This window comes from Cyclopterus lumpus, chromosome 3 (genome assembly GCF_009769545.1).
Source record: "Cyclopterus lumpus isolate fCycLum1 chromosome 3, fCycLum1.pri, whole genome shotgun sequence".
Lineage (NCBI taxonomy): Eukaryota > Metazoa > Chordata > Actinopteri > Perciformes > Cyclopteridae > Cyclopterus > Cyclopterus lumpus.
In genome coordinates this window covers 7,976,359-7,992,623 of record NC_046968.1, presented here as the reverse complement: position 1 = coordinate 7,992,623, position 16,265 = coordinate 7,976,359, and the positions used below count along the sequence as shown (strand labels likewise).

The window sequence follows — 16,265 nt, the reverse complement described above, 5'->3', positions numbered from 1 at the left end:
ATAATGGTTTTTGTTAATCACATCCACATTTTGGCAAATTCTACAATAATCCACGGGTTACAGTCGATTCCATTTCTTTAGCATTAAATTCCATGGTTGTGTCCATGTTTTCAGCATTGTGTATTTTAATATTGCAGAGCCTGCAATGCGCCAAACTAACATGTGTCAGGTGACTTGAGATTGTGTTGCAGAACATATGATTTGTCAGCTGTATGAAAACATACTGGATTATTCTCGTGCTTTTTGTGTCAACAGCATATTGAACATATTCAATTGATACATCATTTGCATTGAGATGTATCAGGATTTTTTAAAATTATACTATCAGCAGTACAGGGGTGTTCTCTTTCCTTTCTTTTAAAAATAAAATCTGCTAGTCATGCTAGCTAAATCCAACCCTCCACGCACTCAGTGTCTCGGTCTCTGTATGTCTGAGACTAATATAGCAGCCCTGTCTCAGACAGAATGATGTCATCATTGAGCTGATGTGCTGTATAACAATGTTACCAACACAGTTTGATCAGAGCCAATCGGCTGACAGGATGTGATGCGAGGTTGGGTACGGCCGCGTTGCCTTGCGTGTGTCAGCCTGTGTGTGTGTGTGTGTGTGTCAGCCTGTGTGTGTGTATGTGTGGCTGCGCCCTTCACCTCCTCATCCCGGCTCCACCCTCCTCTCGCTGACAGCTTGCGTGTCTACATTTCTCACACTCCCACTGAGCTCTGGCAGAGGCCTGACTCCACAAACACAGAGCTGCCTCTCATCGCCGCACGCAAAGACACACGACGAAAAGGGCATGAAAGCTGCCCACGTAAAACACACACAGGTAGCGACGCGGATGCCAAAGGGAGGAGGGGGAGGGGCTTAAAGATTGTTAAGCTGTTGAATGTGTTCTGGTTGCTCTTTGTTTGTAGCACAGACTTGGTGTGAGTTTAGCTGCCACACATCTGGCCTCAAGTATCGTGCGCTAGACGCTGTGCGTACAGTGATCTGGTGTAAAGTGATTATTGTGGTGCACAGGTTTGGTTTTATTAATCAATAGTTTGGATTGTTATTTACAAAAGTGAACTGTTTTCAGTTCCGGTTTCTCTGTGCTCTTCGCCCTTTGATAATTCAAGTTTAAATATGAATACTTTTCACAGCAATGTATACAATAGAGGTAGAACACAGCTATGTGATGTTATAAAAGGGGAAGGTAGTAATAGAATGTATTTAGATGTGATGAGGAGTGATGGATTTATGACCCCATAATATATACACACACACACACACACACACACACACACACACACACACACACACACACACACACACACACACACACACACACACACACACACACACACACACACACACACACACACACACACACACACACACACACACACACACACACACACACACACACACACACACACACACCTATAGTGGAGCTTTCACACAGCATTGTACTTTTTCCAATGGTAGTGATGCTTGACTCTCTACTGGCCCCACAAGAAGACAAGAAAAAAAACCTCCTGCTAATCCATAAAGCCAGTGAGCCTCTGGGGATGCCTCTCTGCTTTGTCTGTTCTATGAATGCTCCTGCTGACGACTGAACTCTTCCAAACAAATCACTGTTCCTGCTGTCAAAAATGTAAAATGCCTCACTTACTGACTGTGAAAGGATACCTAATTGGAAAGACCCACCAGCCAGCAAGTGTAAACTATAGACTGTATATAAGAAGTGAATGTAGTCAATGTGACGTCACCCGTGGGCCTGTGGACGGCAGTTTTTGAAGCCTCGATTGCAGTATTTTGGCGAGAGGGCGGAGCTATAAGTACAACCAAAGGCTAAAACTTTGAAAACTGAAACTAGAGATTGAGACCATAAACTCACGTTTACAATGTTTACTGAGGTAATAAATCAAGTGAGAAGTAGAGTAATTTTATATAGACTTCTATACAATCTGACTTGCAACTAGAGGAGTCGCCCCCTGACAGCCCCCTGAATGCAGGTTTAAGGCACTTCCATATTGGCTTCACTTTTCAGAAGGGGAGGTTGCCGTCTGGGTATAATTAGCAACAGTGATGAAATGACTATATGTTAAATCACCACTGCATTATAAGCTATTGTGTTGTCATATCTATGACAATGTTATGGATTAAAGTAGAAATGGACACAATTATGGGGAAAACGTTTGGATGACAACATTTAGAGTATGCTTATATCATATGTATTGGATGACTGAGTTTAACATGCAAGCAAGTCTTCAACTTACTTATTCCAAGTCACTCACAGCTGGGTTTTTTCTAGCCAAGAATTCTGCTTTTCATGTACTTTGAATGAACGGGGAAACCTGGACACCTGGAGGATGATTATTTACGTTGGGCCTGATACAAGCACTTGGCAGCAACCACCACTAATGACAGAGGCTGGAGAATCTGCTGAAGTGCAGCATTACATCCGATAATTAGGACTGGAAGCGGTTTTTGATCAGAACCCGCAGGCCGAGGACAGGGTGAGTGATGAAAGAGGTTTCTTTTTTCTTTTCTTTTTTAATACAACACAATGTTGGATTATTTTCCTTATTTTCTGCCCTCAAGAAGCAGGAAAGGGCTTAGGGGATTTGCATACAAATGAAGGGGCCTGTTTTGGCATGCACTATTCTGTTTATCAGATTAAAACTAAAGGAACTGAGGGGAGCGAATCTCCGCGTTAAGAATATCCAGTTTCTCTTTCACTGCGCCAGGAAGTCACATGGAGGTTGTGGATAATGAGCTACGTCTCCCTAGGTAACAGCACGGAGATACATTTCAACCACGGACTTTCTTTCAAAAAGATTCTATTGATGTCATGTCTGAGTTTGTTATTTTGTGTCAGTGAAAACTATGGTACATGTGATCCCATAAGGGGGGGAACCGTAACCACGCAGAGGACGTGGGCCAAAGGAATGACATGAAGATGAAAGATGGAGCACGCTACTTGTTCTTTCATCCTATGAAGAACATAAAACAACAAACAGTTGTCAGGGTGTATATGGCACATTTGTTTGAAACACATAGTTTCTAACACCTATTTGCACTTTCAAAAGGAAAAGAAAAAAACCCACAAAGGGAAAAGGGTAGTGGAGGCTACAACATTTGGTGTTTTTGTCCTGAACATGAAGGAGTAGAATAGTGAGCATGCAGGGAAATAAAAAGCTTTTAAGCTGCCGGTGACTGGGAAAAATGGTGTGCCCCCCCCCCCCCTCCCTCACCACAGCAGAGACGCAGTTGTGTCGCAGGTTGAGTTCAGTCAAACCGTCGAGGCCCCGCAGGTTCTCCACTCTGGATATGCCGTTCTCCGCCAGGTTCAGCACTTGCAGCTCGCTCAGGTGAGACATGTTTTCTATCCTGCAGATCTGGATGGAAGCAAGCAGCGAGACAAAAATATTGCATTCCATAAAACAATGTGACATGGCATTTATATATATATTTTTTTTTTCAACCAAATTTCCCCCTGGGGATGAATAAAGTATCTATCTATCTATCTATCTATCTATCTATACATATAATGATTTTCTACATATCGAGAGGGAGACAGAGGGAGACTGAGTTGGCAGAGCGTGACGCCAAGGAAAAGTGGGTTTGTGTCCATTTGGAGCTCTTTAGCCTGCACACGGCTAAATGGTTTTAGGGTGCAAAGGGAGCCAGAACGCAGTGTGCTTTGTTCACTTTGCGATGCCCGAAGCTTCACCTTTCCACTTCCCTCATTTACGACATTTACATTTGTGAACATCTTGAATGGCTAGTATGCAGTCAGTCACATCGAGTCGTGGCTCCTGTTTGACCTCCCAAATCTCGACAACAAACAAGGCTGAGGGTCGGTCAACGGTGACGTGACGCACCGGTCCCCCCCCCCCCCCCCCTGCTCCTCTGGTGCGGGAGAGAATACTTTGGGAAACCCGTCATAATGACACTGCGTCAGCAGGTGTTCAAGGATTCTGTCAAAATGCAATACCCAACCCGCAGTTAAAGTGTTAAATACAGTAGAATATGTCAAAGTTGTTTCAATGAGAAATGAAGATAAATATAAGATCCATCATTGATGTTTTATGTCAGTATCATTTATCAGCTCATCTTTTCAGAAAAGAGGAGTGCTTTGTTGAAAGCAGGCTGTGCAAAGGTTTCTGGACAAGTTGGTGCGGCACTCCTAGATGGTCCGAGAAATCTCGCAGGTCCATACGCGTAAAAACAAAAAAAAAGATTTAAAAACCAGACATCCACAGACCTACAGGGAACCGCAATATGTGCTTTCTTCGTGGTCCCAGTCGGCAGAGTTTCAGATGAATTGCTGTTGATTTATTACTAGCTTCAGGCGGACATTACAATAGCGATAACAGTGTTGTAGTTTCTGAAAACTAGCTTAAATGAAAAGAATTAACACAAATGTTCAGAATCAAAAACCAAGGAGGGCCGGCTGCTCCTGCTTTTGTTGATACTGTCATTGTTTTAGATGCGTACAGCGGAGTGAGATCATCCCGCTGCATTGAAAGGCCTTCGCAGCGGCCGTACTGCGGTGTCACAAGCTGAATGCTTTCAGTCATCGCACACTAAACAGGACAATGGCACCCCGAAGGTTCGAGAGGAAGACCTGTGTGGTCCAAATATCTGGAAGGAAAATGCGTGAACGTAGAGCAGCCGGTGGCTGGCACACAGCTGCACTCTTAGTGAGCCTTGCCTTCAATAGAAAACACTTGCACAAGGTGAACATGATCTCGAGCCCAGACTTTTGGCGTCCCGGACATTCCCAACTACAGTTTTATGTGGAAACGATTTTTCTTTCGACCATACTTCCAACATGAAACTGCTCACAGCGAGGTCTGTGGAGCATCTTGAGTGGCCGGCTCATGGTTTCTGGAAAGAGACATTGCTTTTGAGTTTTTCAAATGCATTCTTTTGTTGTTGCCGCTTTGAGCACCACAAGCCGAGAGCAGTACAGTCCCATATTACACGTGAGAGGAGGCTGCCACCTCTACGGCTGATACCTCCGAAGCTAAGCAACTCGCACCGAAACAATCTAGATTGATAAACAGCGCGTCAGGTGAGAGGGAGAATATGTAGTTTGGATTCTGGGCGTGAACTGTCCCATTGAACACCAGTAGGACACCATTGACAATGTGCCAAAACCTTGCGTTTAGAGGCGTCGTCAATGGCGTGCTTGTTGGGAGTCTCGGTTCACCCTAACCCAGTTAGTGCCATGCTCACCACACATGACAGATGAAGTCAAACTAAATGTCATCTTGATTTGCAGGCGGGATTTAATTATTTCCACCATGGACAACAAACCTCTCCAGCTCTAATATACTTTCCTTTAGTTTACAGTTTTAGTTTGACTTGACAGAAGACCGCGGAGAATGAGAATGCCCTACGGGGTGTCGGGCATTCTCCGCGGTCTTCTTCGGGTGCTCCAGTCAAACTGCTCGAGTGGAAGGAGAAAGAAAAAAAAACACACCACCACCGAACTAGAGACTGGTTATCCAACATTGTCAGATCACATCGTAACCCCCGACACTTGGTCACTGAGGGCCAAGTGTGCGTTGGATGCACGCTCCCACAGAGAATATCTCCTTTTGAATGCTTCCAGCCAACTGGAAGGAAATAAAGGGTGAAAAGAGTCGGGGGGGGGGGGAGTGAGCTCACTGCTAGAAGATGGGAGGAAGACAGTGATGTAGTGCTTTCAGTTGCGTGTACGCAACAGGAAATAGGACGAGCAGCTGGTCAACAACAACTAATCAACAACGCAACTTCGACATTGTTTGAATCCACGAAAGCGTCATTTCCCTCGCCGACGTCACTCGCGTCATCATCTCGTTTCATCATCTCGCGCCATCGCCGCAATTCAATTCACAATGCATTTGGGTGGTCGTGTCTCCAGTGAGTTTGGATAACATTGAGTAAAAAGGTTATTGAACAGTTATTCCAATGCGCAAAGCGGGAGGTTCTGAGGTCAGTGAGTGAAAAGCAACCTGTCCTGGTCGGAACGATAGATTTATCATCTGCTCCCAAACAGGCACCTGCCAACAAATGGCTACCTCTGAATGCAATGTGCTCTTATTACAAACAAGGCCAGTATAACAAATGGATAGATTTACTGATTCACTCACTCAGAATAGTTTAAATTAACTGTAGAGTTGTAGTTCGGGACCACAACAAGCGTCCGCTGACGGGAAAAAACAACAGCAGTTGTTGAATAGCGAGCGGGACGCCTGCTTATGCAAAGAGCAGCCAACATCAGAGCGGGAAGGGAGTCTTACCAGGTCTCTGAAGTAGCTCTCTGAGGAGGGGTGTGGGCGGCATGCTGGCAAAACAATAATTTGTCCATGGGAAGCCTTTCTGTTCTATCTCTCTTTTCCAGGAGCTGCTAAAATCCTCATCTGACATCAGCGTCGCTCACATCCTTTTGTTTCCCAGGCTTTTAACATGAGCGAGCCAAGGTTCTATCGTGGCGGATGAACAAACAGCCCCCAACAACAGTTTTGGACTCAAATTAATAGAAAAGCAATATGATCGGCTCCAGCTCATCGCCACCCCGAGTGCTGCAAAACACAGAAAGCAGTTGTGCCTGTTGGATACATTATGCTCGGGTCACTGAGGACACGGATGTGAGAGTAGACCCTCGACATGAACCTGTGGTGTTCTGATGGTGTTCGAGCCTTCGTTCACCAACAGTGCTGAAACACATGCTGGAGTGAAGCCCCTAAAACGGAGGTAAATGGCCACGAGAGTTTAAAAAGACACGGCAATATCAAACGGAGAGGGACATTGTTTTGTTCAATCAAACGACAAAATAGAGCTGCACTATTTTAAGAGGTGACAGAAAAAAGTGGCTGCAATGCCGCCTCTGAATCGATTCACATCCTGTAGCCCAGTGGACGGGGATGAAGGGTTTAGAACGAGTGCAATAACTGTCCCGCCTGACACCTTCGCTGAACCTCACGGCTAAAAATCATCAGCTAAGTTGACCAACACCAAACATACTTGTAGTGTATACGAGGGAGTAAACTAAATGAACAGTACCTGATTGTCATGCAAGTCCAGGATGTTCAGTTTGGACAAGCTTCCCAAGCAGCATATCTTCCGGATTCTGAGAAGCGACATCAAATGGAAAATATGACTTGTACAAAATTAAAATGTGTCCCAATGTCAGCAATCAATAACACTTTTATTTTTTTGCCCATTCTTAAATGTACCAGATGCACGTAAGCGTTCAGGAAAAGCAAAGGAAAATGTGTGCGTGTGTGTGTTGGTCTATTGAACAGGTACCAAGCGGTGGACAGCCAACAAGCAGACCAAGAAGCGTATTAAAAGGTTACATTCCCAGAAGCTGAAGACACAGTACTGTACAGAGACTGAATGTTCAGGACACCTCAGGATGAAAGGCTGGATTCTCTCTAAGAAATGCCAATGGAAAGTGGAAGAACCACACATGGCTGCGGAAGGAGGCCAGAAAAGATAAACACCTGAATGTCACGTTCTACAGAGAGTAAAACAAATGCCACGAGTTCTTTCACAATGATTTATGAACTGCATCTTCCTTCCTGCCGAGCTTTTGAATATACAATGTATAAAACCCTGCAAACAGCAGGATGTCTTAAATAACCTACAAGCAACTTTTACATATTTTACATTAAACCAGAGACCACCAGATGTTAATTTAAAGAACGATACGTTTTTGATGTCTTTACAATGTCATCCACTATGCAACATTTGCATTACTACCTTAAATATGAACTGTACAACACTACTTGAGTAACAGAGGAAATTCTGACAAAAATTATTGCAATTGTTTTCTTTTGGAATCCAAAAGATGACAACTCACCTGTTCTTCCCCAACATAAGGATCCTGAGAGAGAACAGAGATTCAATGCCAGTCATTTCGGAAATGTGATTGTCGTACAGGTTCAGGAAAACGAGCTGTTGCAGATGTGACAGATGCTGGATCCCTGTGATTAGATTGTGCTGGAGGTTAAGGAGCTGCAGTTCATCCATAGTGCCCAGCTGGGGGCACCCCTCCAGACAGCGCCTGGAAAAAGTTTTGTATGATTTAGCCTTTTTTCTGGTTGACTACAGTTCAAGACTGCTTATTTCACCCTCAAGGCGTGGAATTTAGTTGCGTAAATTACCGATTTAACATCTCACCGTACATATATTGATTGACTTATATCTGCGCTGTCACCAATTTGTCAGCAAACATATCTTTGAGACAAGGGGCATTCAAAGGAACTTTGCTGCTCCCTGGTGGCAATCTGGAGCACCTGCCATTTTAAGTGAAAGCGCTATCATTTCTACTGTAAATACTGTGACAAGCAGGACTTCATAAAACCAACAATGACTAAAGGGTATGAACACTAATACAAGAAAATATAGCATGCCAATCATACAGCCAGATTACAAAGACAGCTAATCCAACACGTTCTGTTCTACACAGATTCTAAATCTGTTAGGAAATAAAACACATCTTTAAAAAGAGACCAGACGTGCCTGTCCATGTCGATTCGTTGAAAGCTGGATGCAAAACTGTCACAGGACGATCGAGGGAAGGGAAAACCCGGGACTGCATCGTATTTAAATCCTCCAGAACCACCTTATATGGACATTAAACCGTGAGTTCAGGACACACTACCAAAATCAATAACACATACTTGTAGACTACAAACTCTCAATCTACAATTCAGTAATGAAACTAGTTTCCCAATGCCATAATACTTTCCAAGTGACCTTGCCATAATTACCTGCTGGCTGAGAAAGGTATAAGGCATTATGGTAGTAAGTGGCCCCTGCGCTGTGGGTTGCTCTCCTAGATTTGTCTCTTGTTTCCTGTGAACCATGTGGCACTGCATCCAAACCGTTGTGAGCACCACATCCTAGTGGTACTAGATGGTGCACAGGGCGCTCTGCAGAGTCGCTGGCAAATGATGGAAGCGAAGGTGTCTGTGCAAGTCCTCTTAAAGCATGCAACCTGTTTTCTACAGAGAAGTGTGGTATAGAACAAAGTGAGCAAACAGTACATAAGATTATGTACATACCTTAGCCATTCGTGGTTATGCAATACAATGCTGAATCACACAGAACCACGTGGCGGGGGAGAACGTGTACGAATGGACTGGGTCGAGCTCACCTGGGTTGTACTGAGTGGTGTTGTTGTCTTCTTGAGAGTCGGTCTGTAATACGGTAAAAGTGGTGAATTGAGAATAACTTATTGGAGGACATTAACCACGTCTACCTCGTCTCATCATGACTCACCAGTATATGGACTCTCTCCGGCTCGAGGGCTTTGACACTTGTCAGATGCAACTTGCAGCTGTTGACCTGCAAAAAAAAAACAACATTTGTACTCGCGTTAATTCGAACATTAGCACGTAGTTAGCTGGTTAAGCTAGGCTACTAACTTCAAATAACGGTAACCGAGCATGTTCCCTACTGAGCCTGACGCTTAAACGTTCAATAGTGAGCCCGTGATACTTCAGCCATGTCAGAGGCCTGTTGCAGTTGGTATTTACCATGGGGGTGAGGAATACCCATCTCTCGTTGACACTGGTGCGTTTCTGTCTACGCATCGTTTTGCCCTCGGTTCGCTCCGACTCCATTTGTGTTCTAGCTAACTAACGTTAACTTTGAAAAAAAAACACAAAAAATTCTACTTCATTAGCGGCACTAACTTTCCCTCAAGGAATATTTAAAAAGAAAAATGAGCGAACTAATTTGCTACAATAAGACATTTCAAGAGCAAACGGTTAGCTTAGTCCAAACTCAATATTCATCTTTACTACAACAAACTTCTTCCCGGTTGCCACGGCAACGGGCGTTGCTTGGTTACGCTCACTTCCGGTGTCACAAAGAAAGCACTCCGTCGGGAAACTATGAGAGCGTTGGTCGTTTTTCCGGTTCTCAGCAGCCAATGTGTCGTATGGACTGCGCCTGCCAGAGGAGGCCTGCTTGCATCAAGTACAGAGAGCGGGGAAGAACAGGGGTCAGAAGGGGCCCATGGCTCATAACACCAGGGTTAAGCTGGCCATGTTTGTTAAGCCTTAAGTCTCGCTGTCATTGTACATCACACTGAGGGTAATTCTCAGTTAAACAGGTCAAGGGTTAAAAAGGCCTAGCAGCCAATCGCAGTGTCCTCCCACAGAATACACCTACTGCAGAATAAACATGGTCTGATGGTGTACATCAGACCATTTGTCAGTGGCCTAAGTAAACACTAGTAGCCTCTGCTATGCTCAGTCACATTTACCTTTGAGGTATGCGTGCAGTCCTCTTTTTCATGCAACGCAGATAAACTACAGTAATCATCTCACAGTTATCATGAATTAGGCACACAAGCTAACACCATGTCTGAATATGAGGCCACCGTAACACACTGGGTAACACCACAAAACATTGACGTAAACTGTTTGACAAAACAAAGTACTATGTTTGTACTGATGCAAATTACACATAAAAATTATTACGTGCACTTTTTTCTCCATCCTAATTCTAAACATAATGAAAACAAAACACCTCAAACAGCAAGCAATTTACTTGCGCCTTCATTTCGACTTGGCTCCTATTTTGCCATCAAATTTATGTAACGCCAAAGCAAAAGATTGCTACGATAATGACCACAAGGACATTGACGATAGACCTTTCTCATAGTGAACATTTTGTCATTAAAGGAAAAGGCACAGGGGCAACACATTACACTAATGAGGGCTCTGCTCCAGTTAGGTGTGGCAGTGAGTCACTTGCATTTCTCAGATACCTTGGAAATGTTCTTTGCTGATTAATTTTTGCCATTAGCCTGTATGCATATATATTTATATATAAATTATTTGTCATGCCATGGATGGCCACATTTCTGATGCTCTTTGTTTGTGCTATTTCCTAAATAATTCAAGTGACCATTTAATCTCAGTCAGTAACACCACACAGCACCAAATGTGATCAAATATATTGCTTTTGTGTATTTTCAGCCTTTTTACTCTGGCAGTAATGAGCGGTTGCTCACAGAACACAAGTCCAGATTCATCAAAAGGGGCATCCCACACACTGCCTGTCACAATCTATTCACGAGGCACAGGCTGACACATATTAAGGGAGGTGATCGTCAACAGTTTGTATGACAGGCTACATTGAAAAAAAAGTACAATGCACAGTGGATCCCAGTTATGTAGAGATTATTGTAAATGTTAAGCTTTGCTAAACGTCACATGTGATCACTGAGACGGATACGTGCAGGAGTAAAACGTTTTGTTTTTTTTGACGTGGAGAAAACTATACAGATTCAGCCTGAGTCTGAGATAAAGCACAATAAATATTATATATATTGTCAGTTGATGGAAAAAATATACACGCTGGTATTTTCTTCATAGGAAATTGCTCCAGCAGTGCTAAATTGTTGTCAGCAGCACAGCATGACTCCTGCCTTCACTGAGAGAGGACCTGTCATAATGAGAATATTATTTGAAAACACAACATTTTATTTATTTTATTTAACCAGAGCAACTGAAAAGGTTTATGGAAAAATATGTGTGTACGAGACTTTAGGGGAAAAGCAGCATGGTTGTAACACTGGCTTAAGTGTAACATACAGCATGTTCACATGCAAAAGATAACAGGTTCAGGAACCGTGCTTACATGGTCCCCAGTAACCCACTGCCCCAGTAATCTAGAGTATACGCAAGACAAAATATCGGCAGCACAAGAGAAGGACAATGAAGAGACTCTTTCATTCATTTTCCTATTTTGATTCATTCAATGGAAGATCTCTTGTTAGCTGTAATCTATGACTGTGGATCTGTGGTTAACCGCCCTCGGTTTGGCTGCTAGAGATGGGGGTGGGGGGGTTGCGAGTGTTTTCCTTGCAGCCTTTACAACCATCCTCCATTTATGTATGTGAGTTCCTCAAACATGGCAGTAAGAAATAGAGACAAATGGGGGCGTGGGGGACGAATTGGATACCAAGGCCCCTTCCATCTGCCAGGTCAAACCGTATTAATAATATATAAAGCGTTTGCAAAGACACAGAGGCTGCTGCAAGCAGGAATAAACCACCATGGTTTTCAATGAGCTAAAGCATTAAAAAAATATATAAAATATGTTAAAGGTTTACATGCGGGCCTCATGTCAGCGAAATGACCTCCGTAATTACCTACTTCCTGCTCACAACAACAATGGCTGCCACTACGCAAGTGGTATGGCAGGTTTTGATAGTAGCATCCATAGAGTGACTACCTTTAAGGGAACGGCATGCACTTCATTCATCCTATTGGTTCAAAGGTGGGTGGATCTGTCCTAATGCTCAATGTCATGCTTGGAACTAAATGCTAACACCAGCATGCTAACGAAGCCGATGTTGAGCAGGTAGAGTGTTTAACATGTTCACCGTCTCAGTTTGCCGTGTGTTTGTAACATTTGCTAATCAGCATTAAACACAACGTTCAGCTGAGGCAGGTCATTGGTTTTTCATGTATTTGGACATGGTCCAAAGTCGGCCAATTGGACAAATTAAAACTATAACCACCATGGCAAACCATCCCAACGTTGCTAAAAGGCCACTCCAGTGATTTAGCATTTCACTTTCAGTGAGTTGACGAGAGACAGACTGTAAAGAGGAATGCTCAAAATTGAAAACAGCAGAGGCCGAGATAATAAGACTTAGTTGTAAATATGACTCATACTACCAGTATATTTATAAATCTTCATTGAACAGGGCTGCATTGGTCCTCTGCAAATAAGGGTCCTTATAAACGTATACTGCACAGGACGTCAGCCAGTCCTATAAGTTATACGAAGACTTCCAGGGTTGCAGTCAAAGCCAATAAGACTCATCTAAGAGACTTCAGTTCCATTCACGGATTTACGAGAGTTGTATCAATGGGATCACAGCACAATAAATAGTCAAGTTTATTTGAATACAATGTTCAAAGGCCTACTGGAACCATAAGAAGAAGAAAAAAGAAGAAACAAACTCCTCTGATAAATAAATGGACAAGAGACAAATAAAGAGGAAGGAAACGTGAAATCCTCTGGAGGGGGGTTGGTGACGCAATAGGACCCAGAAGCGGGAAAATGGTTATTATGTAAATTAGAGGGAAAAAGCCCCGAGAGGGATTTCCAAATGCCAGTGAGCTTCCATCTTATAAGCATTTTCACTCGTGCCAATACATACATCCTGTCCTCATGAAGACCGTCTCATTTTTCTCTGTTTTTGTCGAGTTGATGGAACTCCATATTGGTCATTTCGGTGGCACTCGTTTGTGGCGCTGCTGAAAGGGGCCTCTGTTTGTTTGTTCACCCCTCGTGACTCATAGATTAGCAAGGAAAGAACAACAGACCCATCTTTTCAACGCACATTGTTTTCCTACATTCTTGTGGATCGCTTTACTATGAGGAGGCCGTCGATGTCAAACTGAGACCACCTCGCCTGAAAAGAGGGAGTGATTTGACCGAGTCGTGTTGTACTCGTCACTCTTTTTTATTAATTCCATTTTTCGTTATATCTGGGGTTTTCTTTTTGTATTCTTACTTAATTCCAGTTCCCCATGGGTGCAGTCCTGGCGGTGCAGCAATCTTCATCTCAATTCTTGGGGCGGGGTGTTTCAGGAGTTGTCTCAGAGACAGTTTAAATGACACTGCTGCATGGCGGAGCTTCTTCTGAGACTATACTGTAGGTCCTCAATAAGAAACGGAATGCCTCAGCTTATTTGTGGCCAATCTCTTCCTCAAAACCGCATCTCACTCATTGTCTCTCTCTCTCCCCATGTTGCATTGTACACAAACTGGAGCGTTGTATAGCATGTGGTGCAGGGAATGAGTCAGACTGCCCACCAGCTGTGAGCCTGGCTTGCCAGTGGGGAGGAATTAAAGATATTTTGTGCAGGGCAGGCAACAGCCGGCAACACTGGTGTGGCTGATTTACAAGGTTATTAGGATGGAGGCCAACAACGAGCAAGGAAAACGGACCTGAGGTATGAGACACATTCAGGGTGACTGTAATAACAATAATAACGTTCTAGCTGAAACACCTACACACACCTCTCGTGTTGAAACCGATGTTTCTGGAGGTGAACTCTCGCCACCCACGCCCACTTTTAGAGTCCCTAATTTTAAAGAGTTTACTTGTGTTTTAGTGAGGGTTAACTGGTCCCGCGGGCCGAGAGCAGCAGCGCCACATCTAACATGAACAACACTAAGGTCATGGCCTCGGTAGGCCCAGCTGTCTCTGGGAATTTGGGGAGTTTTTCAGTATTCTTCAATAGTTCTTCAGTCAGTACTGAACTGTAATACAATACAAATTGTATTTGTTCCACATTTTATACTGTTGTCCGATCATATTTCCTGGTTTAAATACTCAAATGAAATACGTTAACGCAGCAATCCATTAACGCCGACAATAATTTTTTCACGCGTTAAACAGCTTCTTTTTTTCGCACTGGGAGGGACTTAACACTGCTGCACACATTGACCGAGAACATGGAGAAAGGTTCTTTTAAATGGACATTTTTATTTTAAATCTCTACCAGACGGCGTAGTTGATAAAAGCAAAGTTATTTGTAACCACTGCAAACTGGAGTTATCGTATCACCGGAGTACTACGAGCACGAAGTACGTTTTAAAGGGGTTACACAGCATTGATGCCAGCCAATAGCTAACAACCAGTGGAGCGAAACTTCGGCAGCCTACTTTAGATTTGAAGGGGTTGGTCGTCAACTCTCTAGCCAATCATGGGGAGGCAGTGTGCATGCTGGTCGAGCTGCGTGCCTGTGATTGGTGGAGCAGAGGGGAGGCGGGTTTGACCTGTTCTGGGGACGGGAGTGAGTTAAGCTAGTTAGATGAGTTGATGAAACCGAGCACACACCGTGCTGTTAGCGTAAGAGTGCCTCGTCAATGTTGTTGTTGATTCAATCTCTAAAGTATTCCTGAAGGACGTAAATCAATAAAGTATTCCTGAAGGATGTCAATCCGTCTCCGCGCCGTGAGTGAAACATACCGAAACGTTACCATAGTGATGAACTGGGAGCTGCATTCACGTGCTTTGACTGTCATGAAAACAGAAAACAGAAATGTAGCTGTAGTTACACTGTATTCATGTTGCACAGCAGTGGAACGTTTCCAATAAAGTCAGCACACTTATCATGGATAGTGCATGAAATATGATGCTGCTGCGAGACACGTGCTCTGCGTTGCGTGCACCTCCTGCAGGAGGCTGACAGTTCTCTGGTCCAGCGCTCTGTCACAGTGTCTGCAGAACAGTTGTGGGCCGCTTCAAACACAGACACGGACAAAGGAATGGATACAAAAAGTTAATTTTGTCATTGTGTAACTGCTCAACCTGCATCACTGAACGCTTTTTTTTCTTCCTTTCTTTGACTGAGATTCTCAAAAGGAAATCCAGAGGCTTTACAGACTAAAAGCTCCCCTGCACAGTAAATTACAGCGGTGTACATTCTTTTGTGCTAGACCACTTAACCTCACTCGAACATGGACCCTAACTTCTGAACATACACTGTTAATGCTGTTCCCTGATGAAAGACACATGTTCTTCTGGTACGTTCAGAAAAAGAATAAAACAGATTTATACACCCCTCGTAACTTGATGTTGCTCCGAGAGTGTCTGTTATATTGTTTTGATAACATTACTTTAACATAAAAACGTGCAATAGTTTTTAATTCATTATTGAATTTTGAGCATAATGCGATTGATCACTGTTAATCACAGAAAAATCATGCGATTAATCGAAGTTCAAATAAATAAAAATATAGAAGATAGAACAAGTATTCAGACCATTGTGCAGGGAGAATAAATAACATTTATGTATATAAAATGTGTAAAATTGAATTTACTTGTCCTTTTTTGAGGAGGGGTCAAACATCCTCCAGGACTAATACATTTAGTGATTTTTTTTAAAAACTCCTTATTCTGGTCAAGTGTGTACTTCTGGCACTCCCTCCCTTTACAAGGCTCACCTGCGCTACTCGGCTCGCGCGTGCCACACGCGAGATGCCGGAGCCTATTATCCAATTAGCGGCGCTGGAGAAGGGGTCGTCCTTGACACGGCTATTTCCCAATTAGTGAGGAACACGTGCATTTGCTCCCCTACTTAGCGCCGGGGCCAACGGGTCATTCGCGTCTTCCCAGCAAAAGACAACACTCTGTGTGTCTAAAACAAAATCAGAAATAATCATAATAAGAAAAAGACATTACAACCCCTTGTGTATGAAAGCAAAAAAAAAACACACAAAAAAAAAGAGAACGAGGAAT

At 43.4% G+C, this 16,265-nt stretch overlaps 1 protein-coding gene across 1 annotated transcript in view; it reads right to left on the bottom strand.

Annotated features, from left to right (window-relative positions):
• The window catches only part of LOC117751192 (leucine-rich repeat-containing protein 49), a 28,024-nt gene extending 18,400 nt beyond the window's left edge, over nucleotides 1-9,624 (bottom strand). The window contains exons 1-8 of the mRNA XM_034562855.1: nucleotides 9,523-9,624; nucleotides 9,266-9,331; nucleotides 9,141-9,183; nucleotides 8,755-8,988; nucleotides 8,495-8,606; nucleotides 7,842-8,045; nucleotides 7,040-7,106; nucleotides 3,238-3,381 (exon numbers count right to left, since the gene is read on the bottom strand). Of these exons, the coding sequence (XP_034418746.1) occupies nucleotides 3,238-3,381; nucleotides 7,040-7,106; nucleotides 7,842-8,045; nucleotides 8,495-8,606; nucleotides 8,755-8,988; nucleotides 9,141-9,183; nucleotides 9,266-9,331; nucleotides 9,523-9,609 (957 nt within the window). The 5' untranslated portion in view covers nucleotides 9,610-9,624. The remainder of the gene's footprint in view (nucleotides 1-3,237; nucleotides 3,382-7,039; nucleotides 7,107-7,841; nucleotides 8,046-8,494; nucleotides 8,607-8,754; nucleotides 8,989-9,140; nucleotides 9,184-9,265; nucleotides 9,332-9,522) is intronic.
• Nucleotides 9,625-16,265: the final 6,641 nt, after the last annotated feature.